This window comes from Calypte anna, chromosome 1 (genome assembly GCF_003957555.1).
Source record: "Calypte anna isolate BGI_N300 chromosome 1, bCalAnn1_v1.p, whole genome shotgun sequence".
NCBI classification, from domain to species: Eukaryota; Metazoa; Chordata; class Aves; order Apodiformes; family Trochilidae; genus Calypte; species Calypte anna.
The window spans coordinates 148,269,690-148,296,615 of NC_044244.1; the positions used below are offsets into that span (position 1 = coordinate 148,269,690).

General features: G+C 38.9%; 1 protein-coding gene across 1 annotated transcript in view; it reads left to right on the top strand.

Moving 5' to 3' along the window:
- ABCC4 (ATP binding cassette subfamily C member 4) overlaps positions 1-26,926 on the top strand; it is a 145,875-nt gene that overhangs the window by 69,139 nt on the left and 49,810 nt on the right. Inside the window, 1 exon segment of the mRNA XM_030460300.1 lies at positions 13,707-13,786. Coding sequence (XP_030316160.1) covers positions 13,707-13,786 — 80 coding nt within the window.

A 26,926-nucleotide genomic window follows, 5' to 3' on the forward strand; every position in this document is an offset into this window, starting at 1 on the left:
TTTTTTTTTCTTTGGTTATACTTGTGTTTCGGGTGTTTTGGGTGTTTTAATGTTATAGCCACAAATTGATTCAGAATCAAGTTCTGTGCTCATCCTGTTCTGTAAAGAGGGAAAGAAAAACAGAACCTATTTTTCCATCATTAATTTTGTTATTGTATGTATGTGTACTTTTCATATCAGAGATTTGGTTAATGCCTTTTTAAATGCTGAATAACTGCAAAACAGTTGTTTTAAAACAGCCTTCCCCAAAACATCTGGGTTCAGATAATGATCAGTAATTATTTGCAAGATTCATAGTGTTTATTCTAAGACACAACTTGTGTTCAAGGTCCATGAGGGGATTTTAGGGTTCTCTATATTGAATATGGGTACCTGAAAGGTAGGTATTTTTGTCACAGCCTTTTCATTGTTCCTCTAGTTGTCCAGTTTCTTGCAGTCCTGGAACTTTCTTCTGTATGTGTCTGGTGTGGTTTCAGCAGAGAAGCTTCTGGTTTAAAAAAAAAACCAACAAAAAAACAAATGAAATTGTGTTGAAAATGGATATCAGGAAAACAAAAAGAATCCATAAATAATTGTTGAGTCCAAAGCGAGATATATTTTTTTTGGAGGAAGAAAGGAAACTTTTACTGAGAATTCCTCTACCTGAAATCTTAATTGGTCTTCTGAAATCCTAAGATCCCATGTGAATAAAATTAAGCAAACCAATTAGAGTATACTCTAAAGACTCAGCCAGCTGTTCCCCTGCAGTTCTGTAGTTAGCAGAGTGAAATATTGTCCTGTAAGAGCAGTTTAAAGCAAGAGGTAACTAAAATCCACTGAATTGTTCTCTCAAGGCATCTCAGCAGTGAATTGAGATTCTGTCTGTCTCAAGTATAACCTTGTGAAGTGTGTGTGTATCAAATGCTCGTGCAGTATGTGCTGGTGCACTTTGCCATCTCCCTTCAGGTGACAGTGGCCTCTTGGCTTTCTCAGTTTTGATTTGTTTCACTACAGGAGCTCTCACTTGCTGTAGGGATTTCCCATGTTTCCAAGTGTTAAATATCCTTCCTTTCTGGCTCAGATGTAGTTATTGTATTTCCCTATCTGTCTGTTTTTTGTCACCCTCCGTTTCTAAAGCACGGATTCAGGCACTATCCTCGTTTTAAGTGTTGCAGCCACCTTCTGTTCACCACCTGTTCTCACTGCTCTCTGCTAAGCTGTTCCACCCTTCCTACCCTCTGCCTTCCAGTCTCCATGCTTTGGTCGTGCTTGGGATGACATTCTCTTACTCAGGCATGCTTGTTTGTATCCAGAACTTGTGCCATTGCACGGAGAAGGGGAATGGAAGAAGCTGAAGGAAGAGGAAGGAGGGGAAACAGGGAGTGGATATGCAGTGAATGAAGCAGAGGATCAAAGGGAAGACACGTGCAAGCAGACAGTCTGCACAGGGGAAAAAATGGAGTCAATATGTACAAAGCTTTCTCTCTATCCAAACATCCCAGATTCAGCAGTTTCTGTGACTGTTGCTGCCAGCTACTCTTTTGACAGTTCTGTCTTACAGCTCTTCCTCAGGGCCAGATATGGGGAAGGCTTTTTCTTGACCTTTTGGCCCCAGTGTGCTTTGAAGGAGTCTGCCAGGAGGTGTAGAAAGAAGTGTGGCTTCATTTGAGCATTAGTCCTCATGCAAAGCTTTTGCTATTTCTGCACCTGGTAACTGGAGCTGTTGGCACATTGCTGTGTTTTTCCCTCCTTCCGTCATCATTTTTTCTGCTTATCTTTTATGCTTGCATCTTTGTAACTTCCTGCTCCCTATGAAGTAAAGTTCATCCACAAGCTGGCTCTTCTTCATCTTAAAATCATCTCTCAAGATACACCAGTATCACTGTAACCACAATATAACTATAAACTGACAGTAGTTAAGAATATGGGTGGGGAAGCTCATTAATTCCCTGACCTCTTTGTTTTCCCATACTTAAAAAAGAAAAAAAGGCACACATCTTGTCGTGCAACTTTCTGTTCCAGCTTACTGCTACATCTTCCCTCTGCTCCTTGTTCCTTTTATAGGCAATTGTGTTGGTTTCCCTGAACTGACACAACAAACTCTTCAGGGCAGGGCACTCTGCTGGCTACGTGATGGTCCAGCCTGCATCCGTGTGAGGCTCTGTCTCCCACTTCAGATATATTAATCCTCTCTTGGGTGTTTCTGTCATGCAAATAACAAATGGCAGCGTTCTCTCAGGAGTCCCATGTTGCGGGTGGTACTCTTCTATTTTTGCCTGTTTATTTATTTTGGAGTTCATAGCACTGGACAGTTGTAAATCAGGGCTTCGCAGTAAAGTCTGTCTTTGAATTGAACAAAGACAAAATAGGTTGTAAATTATATTCACTTCTGCTTGAATGACTGTTTAATGAAACCATTTTTTTCTCCTTCATGTGTGTGTGAAGTTTTTTCTCTGTTTATGAAAAAGTGAAGAAATGTTGCTGTTAGCATTTATGTTTATCATTCTGTTTCTTATTATTTAAAAGAGAGAAACAAAATAGAGGATTATAGGGCAATGCTAGATTTTTCTTTAATTTTAAGCAATGTGCATGTAAGCATGTGTTTTTAAAATAATTTAACCTCTAGCTTTCAGCTGCCAAAAAAACTAGGCAGATGAATTTAAGGCATATTTCTACATGAACATCAGAAGCTCTTTGGTTTTGATTTGTATACTTACTGGTGTTCCAGTATGGTCAGCAGCTACTTCCTCCTCATTTGCAGCTACTTATTCCTGTATAGTTTTCTTTTTTGTTTTTGAGGTAAAACTTTCTAACAGTTGCCCAGTAGAGAGGCTACAGTAAAGTCATGCAGTGCAGTCTAACTTTTCCCAATGCTTAGCATTTAATAATTTATTAAAATTTCTCTATTTTAGTGTAATGAATATAATGTACAGTGAAGAAGAGGTCATATTTTGGTTTTTTTCTCATTTGAATGTATATTATACCCCTCATTTCTATTTTAGTACTGTTAATTATAGTTTAGGCTGGAAAAAAGTTTACAGTCTAGTGATTTTAGGGTTGTTTTTTTTTTTCCTGGAAGCTGATGGCCCAAAGAAATGCATTGTCAGACTATATCTGAATTCCTTTGCACACCACTCCTTGCTCAAAGAAAACACTTGGGATGTGGTTGCCTTCAGCTTCTCTGAGACAAGAGATTTTTTTTGGTTGTTTCTCAGGTGAGGTTTGTAAGTGGAATTTGGTGCCAATCACAAAACCAAAGAGGTGAAGTCATCCCTCCCTCCTTATACCCTACAGCCTGCTCTGCAGGGAAGGGATCCATTCCATGCCCTACATTAAGCCAAAAAAAAAAAAAAAAAAAAAAAAAAAAAAACCCAAAAAAGGGGAGGGGGATGTTTGGATCCAGCTGTAGTCCCCTCCCATGCTGATTCCTGTGCCATACTAATTGATCCAAAAGGAGAACAGCTTCAAGAGGAGAGGCTGAAGGAGGCCCCACCACAGGTTGCCTCTAGTGGAGCAATTAACGTGCTTGCGGGAGAGGTGGGCGACCCACGAGAAGTGCTTGCTCCATGACTGGCAAAAAAATCCCGTTCCCTTGCGTCTCTGCCCAGCCTTCACTGCTCTCCTAAGTGGCCCAAGCCCTGGGTTTGGCTGTACCTTTATAAACAGGACAAATGGGTTTCTCAAGATTGTCTTCCTTTGCGGTTTTGTGAGTGGTACCTTGAGTGACTTTGGTTGTTTCCAGATTTTCTGTGGTTTGTCTCTAACATGGTCCTAAATTGAAGCAAAATTCTTGATGTCTTTGGGAGGTGTGACTTTTTTTAACACACAGCAACTTTTCCAAGCAAGCACTTTGATTATTTGCACAGCAATCAGTAAAAAAACCCCACAGTTTGAACTTGCTGCTGGTTATACCAGAATATTCTTGAGCTCAGTAGTAATGACATTTCATGTGAGACTGGGAAAAAAGCACTTGCTGAAACTTATTCAGTGTCATCCATTGTGAATTCTGGATAACCAAACCTGTGTTGTTGCAGTGGCTTTTTTTATAGCATGAGCAGTTAAAAAGGAAAAAGGTATTTCAGGAACCATTGTGTGGGCACATAATGAATTGACTTTGGAGAGAATTTCTCCTTGCCAAACAATTCACATTTTCCAGAAGACAGAAAGGAAGAGAAGCTGAAACTGAAGGAAAATGAGTGATTGAACCAAAGGAACATGCCAAGCAGAGGATTGGTGTTTACAAAGTCAGATGAAGACATTAAATGCCTCTGCTGTTTGTTACCCAAAGGCTTTATCCTCAAAATGGATATGCTAGGTAGAGCCTAGATAGCTTGGCTTGGCTTTCACAGAAACAGACTATACAGAATTCCCTTCCATGGTTTCAAAAAAGAAAGAAAACGAATAGACTACATCAGAATCATTCTCCTCTTCATTTTGTGGGAGGGGATCTGAATATGTATAATCAGTAAAACACAGGATGTTTGTTTTCTGGGTGATACAAGTATCATCCAGCTAGAAGTTCCAGCTGAAGGTTTCAGTAGGCAAAAGCTTTATATTCAGTAATGTCCTAGTTGTTTATTGTCATCATAGACAGGAGTGATGATTGAGCCCTTCTAACTTCAACACCTAAAAAAAAGAGGGGAGAAGAAAAATGTTAAGAAACAGCAAATTAAGTTTTTTAATCAGTGAACTGGCCTTAGGAGATGTAATGGTAAGAAAGCCAACAAATGAGTGGATTTGCAAGAACTGTGTGAGAACACCACCACCCCCTGAAATGCAGTATTTAAAGCCTATTGTGAATCCAGTCTTGACAGTGAAAATCACAGATCGGTAAGAAATGGGAAAAATCTCTGGGGATCATGTAGTCTAACCCTCCTGCTAAAGAACATTGACCTAGAGTAGGTTGAACAGGAATGCTTTTAGTTGGGTTTTAAATACCTCCAGAGAAGGATATTCCTACAACCTCTGGGCAGCCTGTTCCAGTGCTTTGTCAAGTAAATGAAGTAAATAAATTTTTCCTCATGTTTAGATGGAACTTCTGTGTTCCACTTCATGCCTGTTGTGTCGTATCCTGTCGCTGGGCACCACTGAAAAGAGTCTGGCCCCATCCTCTTGACTTGTACTTATTTATATGCAATTTATAAACAATCCCCTTCTCAATCTTCTCCAGGCTGAACAGACCTAGATCTCTCAGTCTTTCCTCATACAAGAGATGCTTCAGTCTCCTGATCATCTTTGTGGCTCTCTGCTGGACTATCTGCAGTAGCTCCTGGTCTTTCTTCTACTGGGGAGCCCAAAAGAGATAATTTTTTTAGCAGGTATAACACAGCAACAAGGTTAAATTCTATTTTTGCAGGTTCTGTTATAGCTGAAATTGTAGTGAACTTGGTTAATTGGAAATAATATATAATAAGAAAGGCAGTTACAATGCAGAAAGTATTTCTTACAAAAGCACTTTAAGAAAGAAGGAGTTAAAATTATTTTTTCCCAATCAAGGTGTTTTTCTGTGTGTACTTCTGTTTTTAATGAAGACTTTTTTATGTCCTTCATATCCTTTCTGCACTGTATTGAAAGTGAAGAGAGGGATTTTGGCAAGTGATAACTGATGTAAATACACATGCACTTCGGAGCACACCTAGGAAAAAAGACAAATCAACTGTACCACATAGTTTAGCAAAGGGATAAGTCACCTTGTATGAAGCATTGATCTATTTTGGTTTTCTACAAGCAGGGTAATTCTAATCAGTAGATCATTAAAGTACTCTGTGTTTCTAGTGGACTGGAAAGCTGAGGAAACAACTGTACAGTTAGGATCAATGTATTCATACTAGCTAATGTAGATGTCTCCACTGGCAGTAGAAATAGAAATTCATTTGCAAAGAATCCTGTTTTCCATTCTTATCTTTGTCATAGTTATTCTTCTTTCTTTAAATCCTACACTTAAAAATAAGATCAAACGAGAGTGTTCATGTTTTCTTCTCGTTTCCTAACTTCTTTTCCATTTGACAGCATTTGTGTAAAAAGTCCTTTTCAAGTAGTAAATTAATTTGGATAGAAGGCATCCCACCTGAATTCATTACATGCTGGTAGTTTAGATAAATGGATATTATGATCTCAGCATATTTTGGCCCAGCACCACTGTGCCCATTTGCAAACGTCTAAGCAAGTGATAATATTCCTGTCAGTTTCAGGCTGCTGAAGAAAAAAAATGGGGTAGAATTTCTTATTTATATTTATAGGATGCCTGTGGGGAAGACAGTAATGCTGTATGTGGCAGTATGTGTGGACATGTGGTGCTAAACATATATTAAAAAAAGATAACAGACCTATTGACGTTTCTTTGTAGAAATACGGAAGAAAAGCCAGAGTAGATCAGTAATTGACAGCTATGCAGGAGATACATTTCCAGATTTCTTTCTGAAGAAATATTTCACAAACTTACAATTCCTTTCAAAGTCAGTAATCCATCTTTAATTATTTTGTTGATTTCATAGTTGTATTTTACAAGGTTGATGTAATGTCTGCTTCCTGCCAACATTTGATATGGACAATCCACTTTGTCGCTGTTTTGATGAAATGGAAGGCTGCTTATGGTTGCAGTAGTTTGGGTTTTTTTCTTTCTTTTTTCAGTATATGTATGTAAACTGAGCACGGGTGAAGACTTATCAGTCACTGGATGCCAAAGCTTAACAGCAGGAAATGTGGGGAGCTGTTAATTTATACCACTGACAGAATGGGAAACATGTTCAATGTAGTTAAATTGATGGGGGTTTAAACTTACCCAGCTCAAGGCAGTGATTTCTTTTGGTTTCTTCTATTTCTGCTTTTGACTATGCTCTTATTACCCCATACACACTTCCGAGCATGATTTTATGACCCCATGCATATGTTTAAAATCACTTTGGTTTTATAAGCTGTAATTTGGACTGTTAAAAGTACATGGTTTCCATCTTTAGGGCGGGTTACCACCTCTGCATGCAGAGGAAGAGAGGTGTGGGCTGCTGTAGGGTGTCTCCTTTGGGACCCAGCTGGATGATGACACCCGCTTGTAGTGGCCACCCTCTTGCTGGTGGCTTTGTCTCCCTGAGCTGGGTATCAGCGGAGGGCAATGCACAGAGGGCTTCTCCTTCTTCCTGGGTCATGCAGGTGGTGGTGAAGTGTGCACTTTCAGCTGTCTGGAACAATCAGTCCCTTCATCAATTGTCTGTAACAATCAACTGCCTTAGACTAGAAGAGCATCTCTGTGGTGGGATGGCATTTAAGCAAGTGTGCACCTCAAGTTGAGGTTGCTTTCATTTAGCTACACGTGTATGGCTGAAGTACCTTCTTGAATCCAGTCCTAGCAGGGCAAGTTGTTTTTTTTTTTTTTTCAGACAGGTTTCTGCCAGTTTGCAAGGAGAAGTGGGAGTTAATCGTGTTTGTTACTTTTTCTATATGGAGGCTCCACAGTGGTGGAGTGTTCCTGGCTTGAGTGTTGCATGGTAGGTAGAGATGTTGTGTGTTTTTTGCCCTGGTAAAGGCAGTGTACTTACACATGAAAATTGATATTTAGGCCAGCTGCCGTAGGGGAGTTCACGTTATTAAGCAAAGTATTATTTATGGAGCTGTTGGAGAAAGCCCAGAGGAGGGCCACAAAGATGTTCAAGGGCTGGAGCACATCTCCTTATGAAGACAGAACCCTTGTCTACTCTAAGGGTTATAGAGCCCTGAAACAGGCTCCTCAGAGAGGTTGTGGAGTCTCCCTCTCTAGAGACTTTCAAGACCTGTCTGGATACATTTTTGAGTGACCTGCTCTAGTTTTGGTCCTGCTCTGGCAGGGGGGGATTGGACTTGATGATCTTCAGAGGTCCCTTCCAACCCCTGACATTCTGTGATTCTGTGACAGGCTGAGAGCGTTGAGATTGTTCGGCCTACAGGAGAAAAGAGAAGGCTCAAGGGAGTCCTTATAGCAGCCTTCCAGTACCTTCCAAGGGGCCAACAGGAAAGCTGGGGAGGGGCTTCTTACAAGGGCATGTAGTGGCAGGACAAGGGGCAATGGCTCTAAACTGGAAGAGGATAGATTTGGGTTAGACATTAGGAAGAAATTCTTTTCCTGGTCGGGCACTGAGACACTGGCACAGGTTTTCCAGGGAAGTTGTGGCTGCCCCCTCCCTGGACGTGTTCAAGGCCAGGTTGGATGGGGCTTGGAGCAACCTGGTGTGGTGGAAGGTGTCCCTGCTCTCATGGTAGGGGGTTGGAATTAGATGATCTTTAAGGTTCCTTTCAACCCCAAACCATAACATTTGTAACATATAAATTTGTAACAAACCATAACATTAATAACGTTTGTGTATTGAACAAAAGGGTGATGCAATTAAAATTCCCCAGGTTGAGGATTATCTTGATCTCTGAAGGGAAAAAAATTCCAGGAGTGTGCACAAATATATTTTTAAATAATGTACTGCTGCTCCTAGGGTCCTTGATATTTGGAATTTAAATTGCCTAATACTGAATGCTGATGGTGGCATTTGACTGTTCTAGTGCAGGATCCTAGTTTCTTGTTTAAAAGAAAAGAAAAAAGAAATCCTTTTCTGGTGTTTATGTCCTAAGTGTTGATTCAGTTTGGATTATATTTCTTTCATCCTGAAGTATGTATAAACATTTTAAATAGGTGTGGCACACTGTCAAGTGTTTCCATTATTTGGATGATAGGTTAACATCTATTCCAAAGTATCAGTAGGCACCTGCAGAAGCTAAGTGGGTATGTAGCACCTGAACACATTCTGATTCATGCAATTAAAGCAGTTTGCAGAGTGAGGAAGAAAAGAATATCACATACTGAGGTTTTATATCCCTTTCACAGAGAACAAAAGAGGTTTGATTCTTTCACTTCAAGTTTAGCCTAACCATTGTGTAGCAGAGGAGATTTAATGAATCATTGTTTAACTTTGATACTGCCAAGTATTTGACCATTAAATAGTCTGAAATGTGTACATAGCACTTTGGTGACAGACCCTTATTTAACTATGATTAATTGGCATTGAATAGTTATTTAATTACTTTGGAAGAAATCTAACAACAGTATGTGTTCTGATTAAGTTATTTGATGTAAAAACAAACACGGGACTGTTGAAGAGAGCACGTTCCCTTTTGCAGCTTGCTGCTTGCTGCTGCTGCACACCATGAGGAAGCCTGAGAATTATTGAAACAGCAGAAACTACTCACAAATTTGGATGCTGTTCTGGCATTGGCGTACTTAGTTCTTGAGTTCTTAAAAGACTTTTTTAGTGGTTTCCTCAAATTTCCTTTGCCTTCCAAATTCGAGATGTAATGTTGTCTTTCTTCTTCTGAAGCCCGGACTGAAACTCACTTGAAGAAGTAAAGGGTCCCCAAAAGTTAGGTTTGCAAATGATAGTAGAAACTGTTTGGTGTCCTGACTCAAAATGGCTGCTTTCATATCTGGAATGTTTTCTCTTGTATCCTTAATAATGCATAAGCAAGCCACTGATTTACTGTGCTTCCAGTAAGTGGAAACAGTTGTTTCTTCATACCTTGTGAAATAGACCTCATTTACTTGTAGACATCCTTATAAATGTAGCAATCTGTAGCACTCTGAATGCAATATCACGATGGCTATGGGGCATTTTGTGGATATTTCAAAAGCATAGAACTTCTGCTTGGAGGTGCATTGCTCTTTCTGGTATATGATGAGGGAACTTGCTTGCTTTAGTGGGTTGCTTCTTCGCAGGATGTGCTGAAAAAAATGCCAGTTCAATGAAGTCTGTATGAATAGGATCTAAAATACATCTCCAGGCCTCTGTTTTCCTTTACACAGTCACTGGGGTAATATGATTGAAAACCAGCAACAACAAAAATAGGAGTAAGGCTTGTGGCTTTGTCACTTGCTTTTAGTAGAAGAGAGGCATTAATACTCACTGGATTAATTTTAAGAGAAGGAGATGTGGACCTCTTAGCAAGAAGCAAGGAGGTATTTTCCTAGACTTACTGACTTCAGGTACTGTTTACCGGAATTACTGTGTGCAAACACTAGATAAACAATACATTAATCTTTTCAGTAACCTGAAAATTAAAAAAAAAAAAAGTTCTGCTACCAGAGATTCACCTGAATGTTTATTTGGAAAGCATATTTGGAAAGCAGCTGATTCATCACCTCCCCCAAGAAGATAGGCTGATGGAAGATGGGGCTGTTCTTCCTAGAGAAGAGGAGGCTCTGAGGTGACCTTATGGCTGCTTTCCAGTATCTAAAGAGGGCCTACAAGAAATCTGGGGTAGGGGCTTTTTGTGTAGCGAGAGGACAAGGGGTGGTGGTTTAAAAGCTGAAGAGGGGAGATTTAGGCTAGAGATGAGGAAAAAAATCCTTCCTGTGAAGATAGTGAAACACTGGAACAGGTTGCTCAGGGAAGTTGTGGTTGCATCCCCCTTGGAAGTGTTCAAGGCCAGGCTGGACGGGGCCTCTAGCAACTTCATCTGGTGGGAGATGTCCCTGCCCATGCAGGGGGGTTGGAACTGGATGATGTTTAAGGTCCCTTCCAACCCAAACCATTCTGTGATTCTGTGTACCCAGTGTTAAAATTGCACCAGTTGTATCAAGTGGATTGTAAAATGTTCCACTTTTCAAGGTTTGTCTTTCTCATATGCCATTGATTATGCTGATTTGTATTTTAGGTAATTTTTCAGAATTCCTGTATTTACATCTTAAAGGGGATTAGGCAGATTAAAAGATGTTTCCATGTTTTATTGATAACATAAGATTCATTTCCACTTTTCCTAATGACATCTCACAGCTCTTGTCAAAGCATTGTCTGTAGAAACACTGTTATACTTCACAATTTCATAAGGTAATTGCCAAAAATAGAGTTTAGAAAATTAACTAGCAGTTCAGTTATCTATGGGAACCTGAATAATTAGGGGTTAGCAGCTGTATGGAAGAGACAGTAAGACCAGAGGACCTGAGGCCATCTAACTAAAGTTTTCCTTCATGAATGGGTTCCACAAAGAAATTCACTGGAAGTGATGTTACTGTGGAGGAGAATATTGCCACAGTCACTCTGAGTGTGCAGGATGAGGGCAAGTATTCTGCAGCTCTCATTTATATCTATTTACCCTCAAAAGCTCTGGAGCAGATCTGAATCCTGCTTGCAGCCTAAAACACTCCTTGTCACAACACTGAAACTTTCTCAGAAAATGAGTGGAGATTGTCACAGTCTCCAAACGATTGCCAAAACCCCCCAAAACCTGAACTCAGAATCTCCAAAATTTCTCCTTGAACAACTTTAATGAATCATTCTTCAGTAGAAATGAGAACTGAGTTCTGAGATGGTGTTGGAAATGAAATTGCAATCACTTTCGACAGGGCATTTTATAATAACTTCTCTCCTCTAGCTTCATCCTTACCGTAAAAACTGAGAGTAAGCACAGTGCTTTTTTAGGAGCAAGTCTTCATGTTCTCTTCCTCTTGTGAGATGAGAGAGATCACAGAAGCACAGAATGTTTAGGTTGGGAGAGACCTCCATGATCATCCAGTCCAACCTTTGACTAATGCCATAGTCAACAACTAAACCATGTCCTTAGGCACCGGGTCCAAATGCCTTTTAAATGCCTCCAGGGGTGGTGACTCCACCACTGTCCTGGACTGGCCATTAAGTGATGGTGAAGATGGTGAAGGCTTTGACCTAACTGGTACCATGGTCATGGAGAGGACCCAGCCTGAGTGACCTTGCTGCCTCCCAGCAGTGTCACATGGGGTGGCCTTAGTGCAGCAGCTTGTTTTATCAGTCTGAAGCCACTACAAATAGAAATTATTTGCAGGTAAGAGGCAAATTTTAAAGCTGAATGAAGGTGGTGTTTACTTGCTGGGGGAGTAATCATTTCCCTTTGTGTACAGCTTGGTATTAGTGTCTCTTGGAGGGTCTTGGCATTGTCACTGCTCTTTGCTTTGCTCTTCACACTAAAATAAAGTGAAGTCATGCATGAGGCAAGTGACTGAGCTAATACCCTGAGCCTCATCTCTTACGCTATCTTGTTTCCCTCATCTTCCTCTCCTGTACAGGCTGCTAAGGAAAGCCCTGGCAGAAGGAAGCATTTAACCTCTTCAAATAATTTTCTTTTTGCCAGTGAAGTCTCAGTTCATTTGAAAATAACCTGGAATGTGGTATTTAGGGATATTAAGAAGTCTTAGCTACAGCGTGCATGCCATATATGCTAGTTTACTCTTCACTGACAGTCTCTGTGTAAGGAAATCACAGGAAACGGAAACTTTAAAAATAATTGCCTCCAAGTTCCTTCTGATTTATCTATCCCAACATGAAATAAGTGAAAAGGACCATCCCCAGCTGCCATTCCGAGTAGAAACAGATGAGAGAGATTTTGCTGAGTCTTGTGCAGTTTTATATCCTTCCTCTCTCGGTACAAAGCCTAAAAAGAGGATGAATTCCACTGCTCTCTGCCTTGAGTATCTGCCTTGGGTAGTGAAGTACTGCAAAACAAGCTGTTCACCACCAGTATCTCACTTTGGAGTCCAGTCCCAGGCTTGAGAAGAAGATTTGTTGTGTATTGCTTGGTGTGAAACCAGAAATTCCCTAGAAAAAAAGAGGCCAATGGTACGCAACAAAATTCATAATTCTGAGACAGAATAGGAAAGTAGAATGATGAGTGCTGCAGAATTTACTGTAGTAGCTTCTTATCTCTGAATCAGGTCTTCAACACACTCCATGGAAATTTTAAACTTAGCTACTTATAGTTTAATGAGCTCCTATGAAAAGAAAAAAAAAGAAGTCTTTTGTTGCCAATGCAGTGAATGTGTTTGTACCAGCTAGAAATAATAACTGAATCAAGATATGTGTAGATAAAAAAGCAATATGAATGCATGCATGGGCATTACACACATTAGCAGAGGCCAGATTCCCATCCTTAGCTTAGTTTCCTTCCTAGTGAGTGGAGCTATTGATTAACAGAGGAAGATCCTAATCCACTTATGGGTGGCAGCATCATGACTTTAATTATTAAGGAATTCTTTAACTGATTTTTTCAGTCAAGTAGAACTTGGGAAAATAGTGAAGTCTAAATGCTTCACTGAGAGCTGATTAAAAATTGTTTTATTAGCTTAAATAAAGATCAATGTTGTCAAGGTTTTGAATAAGTATAAATGTAAGGCTGCATGAATGCAAATCTATCTTAGATTTTATGTCAGACATGCCTGCAATTTGAATCCACATGTAGTGGTGGAAGAGTGAGAACAGAAATCCTAAAAAGGATCAGTTAGATCAACTGTGGTCGATCTGGGACATGCATGTACTAGTGAGTTTCAGTCAAGTGTAGGAGCAGATTCTGGATGATGTTACTTGATGAATCTTGTATTAAGTTGTCTGAACTGTAGACCCTCTGCAGTGTATGTTAAGCATATCAAGCTTGTGTGTTTCACCTGTTAAATCCAATTGAACTGCTATCTTCAAAGCCCATTTTAATTTTTTCCTAACAGTTTAAGTAAAGGTTTTATATTTGGGTGAAAGGCATTTGTGAAAAAGTATTCTTCAAAATATATTGCAGTGGTTGTAAAAGATTCCCTTCATGGTGGTTTCAAAAAGTGTCTTTTTATCTTCAGATTCCAGCTGTTTCCTTTTAAGCGTTACTAAAGTAGTAAAACGTGGTGTGTTTAAGATATTTTGATCTTTTCAGGAATTATATTTACTTTATTTTTTCTTTTTCCTTCTCCAAACCTGTTTCTGTAGGAAGAATCTTAAATCGTTTCTCCAAAGATATTGGCCACCTGGATGATTTGCTTCCATTGACATTTTTGGACTTTGTGCAGGTAATTTGGTTGCTACTGTCTAAGACATCTGCACTACATTTTGAATTCAGATTTCTGTGTGCTTTGGTGAAGATCAGATATTTATCACAGATACAGCTGAGTTGAATGAAAGGACTTGTTTGTGAAAGAAAGGTGTGGTTGAAATTTAATGTGTCAGTAAAAAGCTAACATGAGTAATAACTGGCAGGTAGGAGTGGCTATACACAGCTTGCTATTATGTCAAGATTTCAGTTCATAGTAGCTACATGCTTGGTAAATTGCTCCTGATTTGCCTCCAAGCAATCTGGCAAGCTTATTGCTGTTATAAGAAATATGTCCATAGTAAAGAAACAATCAACTCACTTGAAAAGATAGCACAGATTAACCTAATTATGTGTCTACTTCCACAAAGAATCAAATGCTTACCACACCATTTTGGATTAAAATAGGTGTGGCTATTTACAAAGGAAAGATTAGTAGTAATAGGGTGAATATAATAGCCTTAATAGGAACAAGTGAAATAAGTTGCTGCAGACAAGAAAGATGGACAAAGCGCTGAAATTTTGATGATGATGAAAGGATAAAGGATTATATATGACATCAAGGTAATTTTTCTGTTATAGATGCCATTAATCCTCCTTGTAAAAAATTGCAGAAGGATGAAGCTGCAAAAAAATATATTGTACCGTATCAAAATAGCATGAATCACAGAGTACACAGAAGCATGGAGGCTAAAGAAAGAGTTTACTTAGTGGATCATCTGGATCCACTAAGTGGATCAGGCCTTTCATGATCAAGTCAGAAATGTTTCTTAAGGTTGTATTGCTGCCTGTGCCTCCATGAACATGCTCATGAACAGCTTTTGCTTTGTCTCTAAGAGGTAGTATTTTTTTTAGGATCTAAAACTTATACTGACTTTTTGAAAAATAAACCAAAGACATTTCAAGTTGAGCAGTTTACTCATGTTGAACTCTTCAAATTAGGTGAAAAAGCACTTCTTAACCCTTTATCCTAGCTTAGAGAAGTTGTTAAAAGTTGAGGTGGGTTGTTTTTCAAAGCATTACATTGCCACATGTCATCTTGGGGAAGAAGGGAAGCTGATGTCTTTTACCTACCAATTAAATTTTTTTTATTTTTATTTTTTTAAATGTGAGCTAGGGAGTTGCTTATTGTGAAGATTAAATTTTGGATTAATGGGCTTTTAAGACCCTGATGAATTCTTTCCTGAAAGTGCAATATAAACATTTTTCTGTAATGTGCTACTCATTTCCTTCAGTCTCATTGGCTGTTTTATTAGACAGAATATCTTACTTTATTTCAGTTCTCTTGGGACAATACGTGTAGAAGCTCAGCCTGTCCTGCAGTCCTTATCCTCTTCTCTCATCACAGGATTTGCATCTGCAAATTCCAAACCATCTCTCATACATAGTACTCCTCAGATACGAAACTAAGCAAAGCATTTACAGAAATTTGTGTCCTTTAAAGCAGGCTGTGCTGGGTATATTCCAACTTCATACTGTTCATGGCCAGAGCATTCTCTGGGTCCCACAGTCAGGATAAAATGAGCATCCCTTTTCCTTATTTCCATGCATTTACAATAGTGCAAGAGCTGTGTTGCAGCCCACTTGCGTGGTGTTTTCATAGCAAGAAGCTGAGTGGGTGTTTTGCATGCCCTGGCATGTGGTTTGAAGGCATGTGAGGTTGTCTGAGGATGCAAAATTTGCTGGGAAAATGTTAGAGAAGTCTGCATAAGCAGAAGGAGCCAAAATTGGTGTGGTCTTGTCCGTACTTCCTTTTGGGAGCAGACCCTGAAGCAAACTGACTTGGGAATTACACTCCCTTTTTTTTTCTGAGGGAATCAACTGGTTTGCTCCAAGAGAGCTAAGGAGTGAGGTAACCTGAATGCCTGGCACATACAGAGGACCAAGTTATCTACCAGCAAATTAAAGAACCCAGTTGTCTGACCAGTGTATAGATAATTTAGGCAATATATACTTACCAAAAGGTAACTGGCCTGGGGTGAACGAATGAAAGCTGTTGCTCTAGATGTGATTGGTTTTTTTCTTCAAGCTCTTACCACTAACTGCATTTTGTAAACACTTCCTCTCATATTGATTATATTGTGTGCATTTCTTTTATATTAGCTATTTAATAATTTTTCAATTTCTGAAGTATTCTAACTGAAATGTTTTCAAAAAATAAAGTACATGTTACATGTCCAGTACACTACTAAAATGATACTGTGTTTCAAGGCTTCTCTTTGGCATAGGAAAAAGAAAAATCAGGAGCTTACTGTTGATTAATAATGTCCTGCTACCTATAAGACAAAAGCACTTCCTTTTTGGCAGGTTTTCGAAAACCGATTTCTAAACTCGATTAGCAGGCTTGCTGTATAGTGGATGCCTTTTGAAATTCAATAGCAAAGAGATGATATTTGTTTCTGAAGAAGCACAGATTTTTACAAAGGATATGTTATCAATTATGATAGAGATCTTTTGTCGCTTGTTTTGTTTGCAGGTGTCTTTTATAAGACTTCCTATAATCCCTTCAGGAAGAAATATTTTCTCCTTTCTAAAAACAGTATTAGCCAAATATAAAAGCTCTGATCCCAGCCATTGTTGTTGGTTCTTTGAGAGACATTTCCCAACATTCATTGTTTAAATGGTTGTCAGGAGGAATCAAGTGAAACTTAATAAACAATGCAGTAACTGGTTCATCTTACTTTGTGTGTAGAAGCTTTTCTTGAACGGATTTGCATTGAAGAAGTGGTCCTTTTTCTCAGTTATTGCTAGGATCACTCTGAAGCATTCCACCTTTTTGCTATATTGGCAAGTGAGTGTATAATTTCTGCACAAACACCATGTGATTGGACACTCAAAAACTACAATGTGAGCCCACTTGAATATGTATAAATAAATAATTTTTTTCCCTAGGCTTTTGTAATCACAGAGTACAGATTTTAAGGTGGTGCTGAAAATTAATAATGTACTTTTTGGAGCTCCTAATAAGATTTATACACTGCACTACAGTTATAATGAGCATGATTACTTTAGACAGCTATGTATTAATTCCTTGAACTCTAAAAGTTGAATTTTTTTACGTCTTCCTCTGAATTAATGAAGAAACAGTCAGTTATCTTCAAGACCGTGGATGGTTACTACATGCTTATTTGTTAAAGCAACATTAAAAGCTGTGTGGCTAGCACAAAAATTCATTATAGACTTCGTGTATTCTTCTGAAAACCTGGCTAGACTTTGCAAAAATGCTACTTTGCCCTAGTTCCCAAAGTAGCAGCTCTCATTGTGTTTAAAGTTTCCTACCAGCTTTCCTTCTTTGGTTTTAAGAGCACTGAAATATGGCACAGCTGTCTTTGGAGAGACTGGGGACAGGAGGGGCAGTGCTCACTAGAAGAAGGCAGTAATTTTTTTTCTTACAAGTCTTAACAGCACATGAGATATGTAATGCTAGTGCACGTAGAAATTTTTGTAGAAATTACGGCTCAAGATTTATAAATAAAAAATAAGTCTCTTTTATAAGAGCATGCTTATGTCTATGTTTGACTACGTGGCTGTTGATTACAGCTCTATGGGTAGATGTGAAGTATAGAAGCTGAAAAGAAACCAAAGGTTAAGTTAGGCACTTCAACTGAGGTGTCTTTAATTGTGCATTAACAGTTCAGTTCACAGCTCATTAAAATAAAAAAATAAACTTAACAGTTTAAGCCTTGACCTTATCTTCTGTTACAGGTTCTGGCTGGCCTTGAGGTTCCATGCCAGCTGTCCTGAAAAATTAAAAAAACACCCTACAGTTCTATGACACTTGTTCTGCTAAATACAGCACTAAATATCTTTGTAAAAATCAGGTAGTAACTAATGCTTGTAGGTTGATTCAGATATTCAGAAAGCTGTATTAACGTTTAGTGTAGATGATAGTTGGGGTTTTTTTGCCAGCTTACATATTTTCATCACTCAGCTTGGTACTGTCTCTTCAGCCTCAATTCTGCATCTTCCTTTCTTTTTCCTATCCTGAGTTAGGTAGTTTGGGGCAGATGTTTTCCAACTAAGTTACAGTCTCCTCTGGTAAGAGTCTAGTTATGTGAAAGCCATTATAATGCATTACAACTTTCTAAGGGGATTTAAACATCTACCTCATATAGATATATGTGCTCTTTGTTAGTTTAATCAGAGGGCAGGAGCCTCAAAGAGCTACCCAAATGGCAAGAATCACAGAAATGCTTTCTTTAGTTGGTACAAACTTGATCATTCTCTGAACAAGTCCAGAGGGACTTAAGGAAGCCAGGTGACATTTAAGATGTCTGAGATTTTGTTACTTAATTTTCGTAGGCTGTTCTGAAAATACCAGCTGATAGACTCAGTTTTGCAGCCAAGTGTAGTTCCTCCTCCTGCCTGAATTCAGCTCTGTGGGAGTACCAGGGTCTGTTAATGGGGGCTTCACTGCCAGGTGGGGGGGCTGGTACTTGAAAATGTCGTGGTTAAAATGCATGGCAATGTCTGGCTGAATGCAGCACTCATAAAACACTATACCAATTTGGGAAAAGGTCAGCCAAGGAACAGGAAAAAATCATTTAACAATGAAGCATTAGGAATTAAGAATCCAATGTATTTAATAATGTTTTATGCAAATTAGCCCAGATATACCTTCGTGACCAGTATTTTGGATGTTACATTTTTGAGAGCTCATCAAAGACTTATTTTTCAGTACTTGAATCTCACTTTGACTTGATATAGATCTGCAGAGGCTTAACATCTTTAAACTGTGGTTTTAGGGGATGCAGGATGTGTACCCAAACTGATAAACTACTGGTTGTAATTTATATCTCTAAATTGATTAAATACATAGGATGGTGAAATATAATTCAGAAGTGGGGCTTTTTCAGTTCATTATAATGATAAATTTGAGAAGTTTGTTGTTTTTTTTTCCCCTGTAATTTCTTGCTCTTTTAATTCTTTTAGTTCTTCAGTGATCTCATTACCTGTTAACAGAGTTGATTTTTTGCTTAAGTTTCTAGTGAATTTTAATAACATTGTGATGGCCCCTTCATTTTGATTTCTTCCCCTGTGTTGGATTGGGGGTAAAAAAAATCATGATCTGTTTTGTTTCTGGAGAACACTGTGAACATGTGAACTATCTGCAGCTGCCCTTGGAAAAGGGCAGTGATTTATTGAGGAAAACTGAATTGCAAAACCTTTTTCCTCCCCAAAATCAACAGCTTGACTGAGTTTAAATAAGTGACTTTTCATATCCTTTCATCACACACAAAGACCTAATCCTGAGACTACTTGAGCCACCAATGTAGGCTGTGGCTGGGACCACCACTGAATGTGCCATTCCCTTCTCACCACACACAAAACACATTGACTGCAGCTTTATGAAGTGAAAATGCTGAAGAAAAGGAAAATGTGAAGGAGGTGTCCCCAGTCATTTCTTAAAAAAAAAAAAAAAAAAAAAAAAGCAAGAAAGAAAAAAGAAAAGAAAAAAAAAAGCTGCTGCATCTGGATATTAGGAACAAAAAGTGCCTCAGACTGGAATAATAGCCTGGGTCACTTGCTTTCCTATGTGCACAAGGGTGGAACTGCCGTTCCTTGTTTCAGTACCACTGACCCCTGCATTTTATTGTGTGAAGATGTCAGGGAAAGTGTGTAGCAGGAATTCCTGGATCTTTTAGTTTAACAATGACGTTGTTATTTTGTGATTTCTGGGAGAGGTGATGTGCTGGGGGGGTTGTTGCGTTGGTTTTTGTTTTCCAGTTTAGCCAGGTTTTGTATGTATGAACGTGTGAGCCTTAAGAGATTTTTATTCATAAAATAACAGTTCTTTCTGTGTGTTTGCATGTGTGCATTTGAAAAATATGATAATAAATACGTTGTTAGAAAATAGCCAGGGTGGCATGTATGTTAAATGTCAGCATATCCTCTTTAGCCTAGTAAGTAGAATAGACCTTTATCTTGAAGACACCTTTTGGTTTCCCTTCTGCTGAAACCTGGTAGTTTTATTTGATAGTTAAATCACCAGATTCTGTAAGCTGTGCTGAGGTTTAGGTTATAAATAAATAAATAAATATGTTTCAAACCCCATTTGATTGGTGACAGCTGACTACTGAAATCTCACCAAACTTTTTCTCTGTGGAACTGGTCTAAGTGTACGTTCCCAAGTTACATACTACAGAGCATCTTGCTAGTGCCTCATGGAAGACCAGTTAAAACATAAAAGAAAAATAGTAGAGGTTTGTATTTTTCCTTCGGTTACTTTTGAGCTCTAGTTGCAGAACAGGTTAAAATTTTCATTATGATAAAATCCTAATTTTTGGTATTGTCATTTGATATTCACATATGCTTTCAGTTTTGTGATTTTCTTCAAAAGCAAGAGTTTATATACTGTGTTGTTTAGCCAACCAACCAACTAAAAAAATGGCCCATCCTGTCTGCTTGGTCATCACCATCCCACCTTCTCCCTACCCCAAAAAAAAAAAAAAGGGTGGGAGATAGAGGAGGCTTGGGTTGCACTTGTGTCTCCAAGAGCAACATGCAGGAGCTGTGAGTTGAGCGCAGACACTTGTCTAAATAATGCAGTTCTTTATTGACCTTTCATTCCTCTGTCTTTGAATGCCTTGGTTGTTAAATCCCAGTAGCCAATTAGTCTTCTTGATGGTGAGATAATCTATCCCAAAGCTATTGCTAGTCTTTACTCTGTACCTGTCATCCCATGCCTTTGAATATGTGTCTTGCATTATACAGACTGTGTACTTACTCAGACTGTTGGTATGTGTGTAGGAAAAAACACAGTTGGGAGTCACTGCAAATAAGTGGATTCCTGTTTACATGGACATGTTTCCTGGTGCTCTAGGGAAGGCTGAAGTTCTGTTCTTACTATAGCAGTCATTTAATCCAGTCCAATCCTTTCCCTTACCTTATCTACTTTTCCTGTCTGCATTAATGTGTAGGATCTTGGTAAGATTCTGTAGATGAATGAGTTCTCCGTGTGTCAGTGTCAAGGAAACAGGTATCACTGCACTAACAAAGCAAGTTAGTTGGGAAGCATGAGGTAGCTTTTTTAATATTCTAGAGTTTGTATTTACTTGCTATTAATAAAATCTGAAAACGTAACCAATTATATAACATGAGAAGGAAGAAAAAATAATACTGAAAAATGTGATTTCATTACCTTTTTGCCACTTGCTTCCTTTTCTTTAACCACTTGTCTGCTTTTCTTGTTTTTCTTAAATCTTTCTTCTTTCCATTTTTTACTTTTCTATGTATATAGTTAATACGTAGATAATTTTGTTACTGTGCTTTTCCTTCCATTTTCTCAAGGAAATGTGGAAAACTGCTGTTTTAAATATGGTACTTGGGAATTCTGTCTTCTGTATTTCTTGGTCAATAGCATGTGATCACTGTGTGATGAAATCTTCCTCTTCTCTGACATTTTGAACAGAGAGTGGCTTAGTGGTAGGAAGACAAAAATGTAGTTGTTCCTGCAGTGTTTTGATATGTCCAGCTGAAACTTGTAAATAGCAAATTTCAGTCAGGTTTAAATCAGCTCTTCTCCAAATTGACTTCTCTCTTTTCTTGATCAGATTACTCTCGATGCATTTTCAGCTAGCAGAAAGCAGGATAGTTGTATGGAAGTCCAGTGATGTGACTCAGTTCTGTGTGGTGTGGAAATTTTCCCCCTTTCAATTAAGGTGGAATTTGTAAAAGTTCCAGAGAGAGAAAGAGAGAGTCCTTTTGTCTGGGGCTTTTTATATCTGCTGTAAGGTATTTACTTGTTTGCTTTTCTTACTGTGAAAGGGGGCAAAGAAATACTCTGATGTAAGTGAACTTGTGTCCTGTGTAAGTGAACTTGTGTCCTTCAGTTTTTCTCCAGTCTGTTTATGTATACTACTGCTTTTGGTGACAGAGTAGAAAATCTTATTATTATTTCTAGGTATTTAACCATTATTGCAACCTTTCACAACTGTAGCTCAAACTGATTATTATTTTAAGACTTCTAAAGATTATTAACATTTCTAACACTTCACAGTAACTGAAAATCTTCTAATTCTGCTGTCAGTCACAGAGTGTAACAATCCTGTTGCAAATGGTGATAAGTACAAATCTTCTAGATTGCCTTAAACTACTGATATACTATAGATAGGACAGTGTGTGCTTACAAACAAATTAGGATTTCTCTGTTTTGCAAAAAGACTGGAGATTTTATTTTTGATTCAAGAAGGAAGGAGAAACTTGGAGGTAATTTGAATTACTAAGCCACGTAGCTGGTGCATGTTAAATTACTATGCATATTTATACCCAAAACAAACACGTGGGACAAGGAATTATCTTTAGTGAAAAAAAGACTGCATCTTATAGAAATGTGCTGCCAGGGCTATGTGTGCATCTTGTGGAGAACGTAAGAACTTCTTTTGTTGCTGAAGTTGATATGTGGCTGCCTGGTGAATTCTGCAGCTGATTTGGAAACTCCAGAGAAGTTTGTTCTTCAAAAGGTAGAGGCTGCAGTGTGGGCGTTTTCCTACAGCAAAACACAAGAGTTCAGCTGGGAACTGAACACCACATGTCTTTGGGGGAGATAATGCCTCTTTATGTCACATCTACAGTAGAAGATAGTTTTGTATCATTTTAAAAAATTGATTCATTTGGATTGCTCTCTTGAAATAGTAAAAATGTGTGTGTGTGTGTGTGTGTGTGTGTGTGTGTGTGTGTGTGTGTGTGTGTTAAGGATTTTTCAAGGGTTTCATAATGGCTGTTCCTGCTCTGTGGAAGAACAGAATGCTGAGTTAATGCGTTTTCTTCCCAAATCATGTCCCTAAGTCTTTTTTACTTTCTATTTTTCTTACTGGGTTCTGAAATCATTCTAATGCAGAGCTCTCTTACTATGAAAATCAGTTCTATGCTGAAATAATGCATTTCAATCTTGCCTTCTGAAACTGAAAACATGTTGGCTTTCGTACCTGATTCAGTTTCTCCTTCTATTAAATACAGCGTAATACCAAGAAAAACAATTTTTTATTTTTCTCGTTGCAAGTTCGGATTTTAGGGTCAGACCTTGTATCAGCTATGTATTTAGTGTGTATTTGTTGATATTTTCTGATAAATAAACTTCTGAAAAGTTTTCCTTAGGCCCTTCCCAGCTTTCCTGTAAGCCCCCTTCAGGTACTGGAAGGTCTCCCTGGAGACTTCTTTTCTCCAGACTGCACAACCCGACTCTCTCAGACCGTCTTCATAAGAGAGTATCTCCAGCCCTCTGATCCTCTTTGTGTCCCTCCTCTGGACTCACTCCAACAGTTCCATGTCCTTCTTGTGCTGGGGGCTCCAGAACTGGAAGCAGTACTGCAGGTGAGGTCTCATCAGGGCAGAGAGGGGGAGAATCACTTCCCTTGACCTGCTGGCCACGCTTCTTTTGATGCAGCTCAGAATATGGGTAACTTTCTGGGCTGCAAGCATGCATTGGTCATGTTGAGCTTCTCATCAACCAGTGCCCCCCCAGGTCCTTTTCCTCAGGTCTGTTCTTAGTCCATTCTCTTCCCAGCCTGTATTTGTGGTTGAGATTGCCCTGACCCTTGTACAGGACCTTGCACTTGGCCTTATGGAACTTCATGCAGTTTGCTTGAGCCTACGTAGGTCTCAGGATGGTCAAGGTCCCTCTGGATGGCATCCCTTCCCTCCAGTGTGTCACCTCTACCATGCAGCTTGGTGTCATCAGCAAACTTGCTGAGGGTGTTCTCAAGCCCACTGGATGTGTTGCCAATATGTAGTGATATCATCATTACCTCAGGGAAATTCCTCGCAGAAATGGGGCAATATTTTAGCAAGAAGTTAATAGATCAGGCCATAGATAGGGACATGAGATAATGCCATGCAGAGTCACAGCTGTGGTCTGCTTAAGCCAGTGGTCTTTCTCAGGCTGTAGCAGTAGGAAATGCTGTTTTCTGTGGGCCATTCCCTTTTCAGTACCCCAGTATTCACAGTTTTGTACTGTAGATCTCAAAAGGCTTGTCCCTTCCCAGTCATCTTACGATCCACTTTTTGCATAATCTTGTATTAGCCTTGAATGATCTGCCTTCTGCAATCTAATAGCTTGAAAACAGTAAGATATTTGTTCTCTTTTTTTGTATTAAGGTCTCTGTATATGTGCCCCTTCCTGTGGAAAAAAAGTAATTATTATCACTGAAAGACAAAAATTATTTTAGAAATATGAAAAAAGTAGGAAATGCACCATTTGTAGTAGTGCTAGAAAGAAAAATACCTGGTTTTGAATCAAATGTTTTGATTTCTTCAGGGTCTGTGCTCAGTGGGGTTGTCTTGGGCTTATGCAGCTGGTGAGAAGTTCTGGAAATGGCATCTAAGTGGTAGAAGGGGAGCAAAAATTATCAAGCCATTCTTTATTTTCCTTTTAAAAAAAACAGTAATTTGACAGCAGGGACAGATAGCAGCAATATAAAAATCTGCATTGCTCTGAGAATCTTGAAGGAAGTGGAACAGCCAGCAAAGTGACCACACTTGATGGTAGTGGGGAGTGTCTGAGTCCTTGTTTGCATATAAGTCACAAAATCTCTCAAGTTAATACAACAGAAAGGGATGCCTTCCTCTACCTGAGAAGAGGAGTAACTTCGAGGAGGTTGGCTGCTGCCAGACATTTTTCTGCATTGTTTCAGGCGGGTTCTGGCAAGAACTGCTGAGAAAACAAAGCATGTGTGTGCATGTGCTACACTCTCTGATTAATGCTGTTTCCTCATGCTGCCATGTCAAATTGTGCTTGGCACCTGAGGTGTTCCACAGGAAGATATATTTGTCACGGTACAAAGACCACTATATTTTATATGAATAGGGTTTTTTTGTGTACAGGTTTTTTTCTTGGGAGAAGGTCAATGTAAGAATATAGCCAGGGACTGTGGACATTTATGGGAGAATACAACAAACCTAGCACTGCTCAACAATGAAATATATTAGCTTTTTATATAATTTTATAGGCAGATACAATTAAACTATAACAAACTCTCTGTAGCTTCAAGAATAGCAACTCTTGCTGTTACATAGATACTCATTGCTAAGTTGTGCCTTGCTGCTGAAATCACTGAGAACATGTTTTGTGCCCAACTGCCTAGAGGTGTGTGGTCCTGTAGAAGAAAAGCATCTGGGAATATGAAATTAGAGGTCTTCTTAAAGCTTTAAGTGCTTATAAATAGAATAACATATTGCCCATAGCCATTGACAAGAATGGGTATTGGCTCTGTCCTTTTTTGCCTGACAGTATTGGTTTCCATGTACAGTGGGTAGGAACAGGAGCTGCATGTAGAGATAGATAGATAGATAGATAGATAGATAGATAGATAGATAGATAAAGGCCATAGCTGTGACACTGATAAAAGCTTGTCTTCTCATGAAGAATGTTTATTAGCTGGAAGTAACTTGTGACCGTGGCAACTAGCGTCTTAGAGGAATGAGGAGAAACAGTTATAAAAAGGAAAATAACCTCTATATGATGTAGGAATAGAATGCAGAGAGGAGTATTTTGAGTGTCAGATCACCAAATCCCAAGCTTGATTATGCATCTATTTCAAAAGCATCAGTATCCAGAAGTCTTAGGCAACATATGGACTGTGATTTTTGAGAGCTGCCATAGGTATTGAAACCTGCAAAAGATAGTAATGCATCTTGGGCCAGGGTGCCCAGAGCGCCTGTTTCCAGGCCTTGTTGTAGGGTAAGAAATGAGTGGCCGGATGCTGTTTAAATACAAGAGAATGGTAACAATGCCAACGTATTAAAGAAAACACCCTTTTTACTATAAGGTCACTTATTAAAAGAACAATTGGACACAGTTGTCTGTGATCTCAAACAAATATTAAGGCTTCTCACTTAATGGCAAAATGCACGCCAAGTCAAATGAATGAGTATGTTGGTGGCACAGAAAACATTTGCCCTGAGTAGCTAAGTGTACGCTTCTTTGCCTAGAAAAACGATGATCCAGAAAGACTCTCTTACAGAGAGAAGAACAAAGAGAAGGTACTAGCATTAAGGATGTGACTGAGAATTTTGAGTACATTTCTGTGGTGTATCTGACAGATACATTCTGCCTGTTTGCAGTGGCATGACTTAGGTGACTTCTTGTTGACTAATTGCAAATAGCAGGATTCAGAGAAGGAGAGGATACCTCGCAGAAGATAAGAAAAGCTTGCTGGTTTTGAAGCTTTGAGAGGTAGTGGTATTTAGTTCTTACTTTTTTCTTTCATTCATATTATCTGAAATTGCAATTTTCAGTGCTTTCCCAACCGTGTCTTTTTTTTCCTTCTTTCCATGCTTCAGTTGTCTTGACTTTATACTCCCAGTTTACTCAGGGATGCACATTTTACTATAGCTAAATTAACACTGGCTGAGAGCTGTCATTCTTGTCAAAGGTTGCTGTCAGTGGTTGCTTTAGAAAAGGACCACACCTGAGATGTCTTTTGAATATTGGAGTTATGTGCAACACTCCTTCTCCTGGACTCCTAAGTCCTCATTGCTTTTTTCTCCTGAGATAAATCTGTTCTTGACAGCTTGACACAAGCAATAGTAGAAACAGCCATACGTACTTTTTTTTAACCAATTATGAAAAATACCTCAAACCATAAATTTTATTAAAAAGGTAGTTTAAAGATAAGATTACATATTTCAATTCTGCCACTTTAAATGAGTAAAACAAAGTAGGCCTGTTTATGTACTGAGATTACAGTCCAAAGGTAATGCATTTCTATTTGGATGTTTCCTTTTTTTTTTTTTTTCTTTTATTTAGTAATAAAGGAGAAAAACACACAAAAAAATCTATGATGTGGTTCAGTGTGCTCTGCTGGATGCAGCTGGCCCAAGTGAAGTCTTTATCATTCTCATCTGCTGGTTGCAATGTCTCCTCCCTGGGGAAGCCTGTCCTCTGGTGTGCCAGTTCAACCAGAAGCCTCTGCAGTTGTGTTTTAACAGAGCTGCAGGACAGTCAGTCCAAATGGTCTGGCTTGAAAAAGCATGTTGTTTTGTTGGTTTTTTTCGGGTTTTTTTAAGTGTTCAAGGAAAAAAAGAAAATGTCAGAACTGAATTAGGGATTGACTTTGTGTGCAGTTGTTTGGCAGAGCCAACAAGGAAATAATTTCAGTCAGGGGGAGGGGAAGAGGAGGAA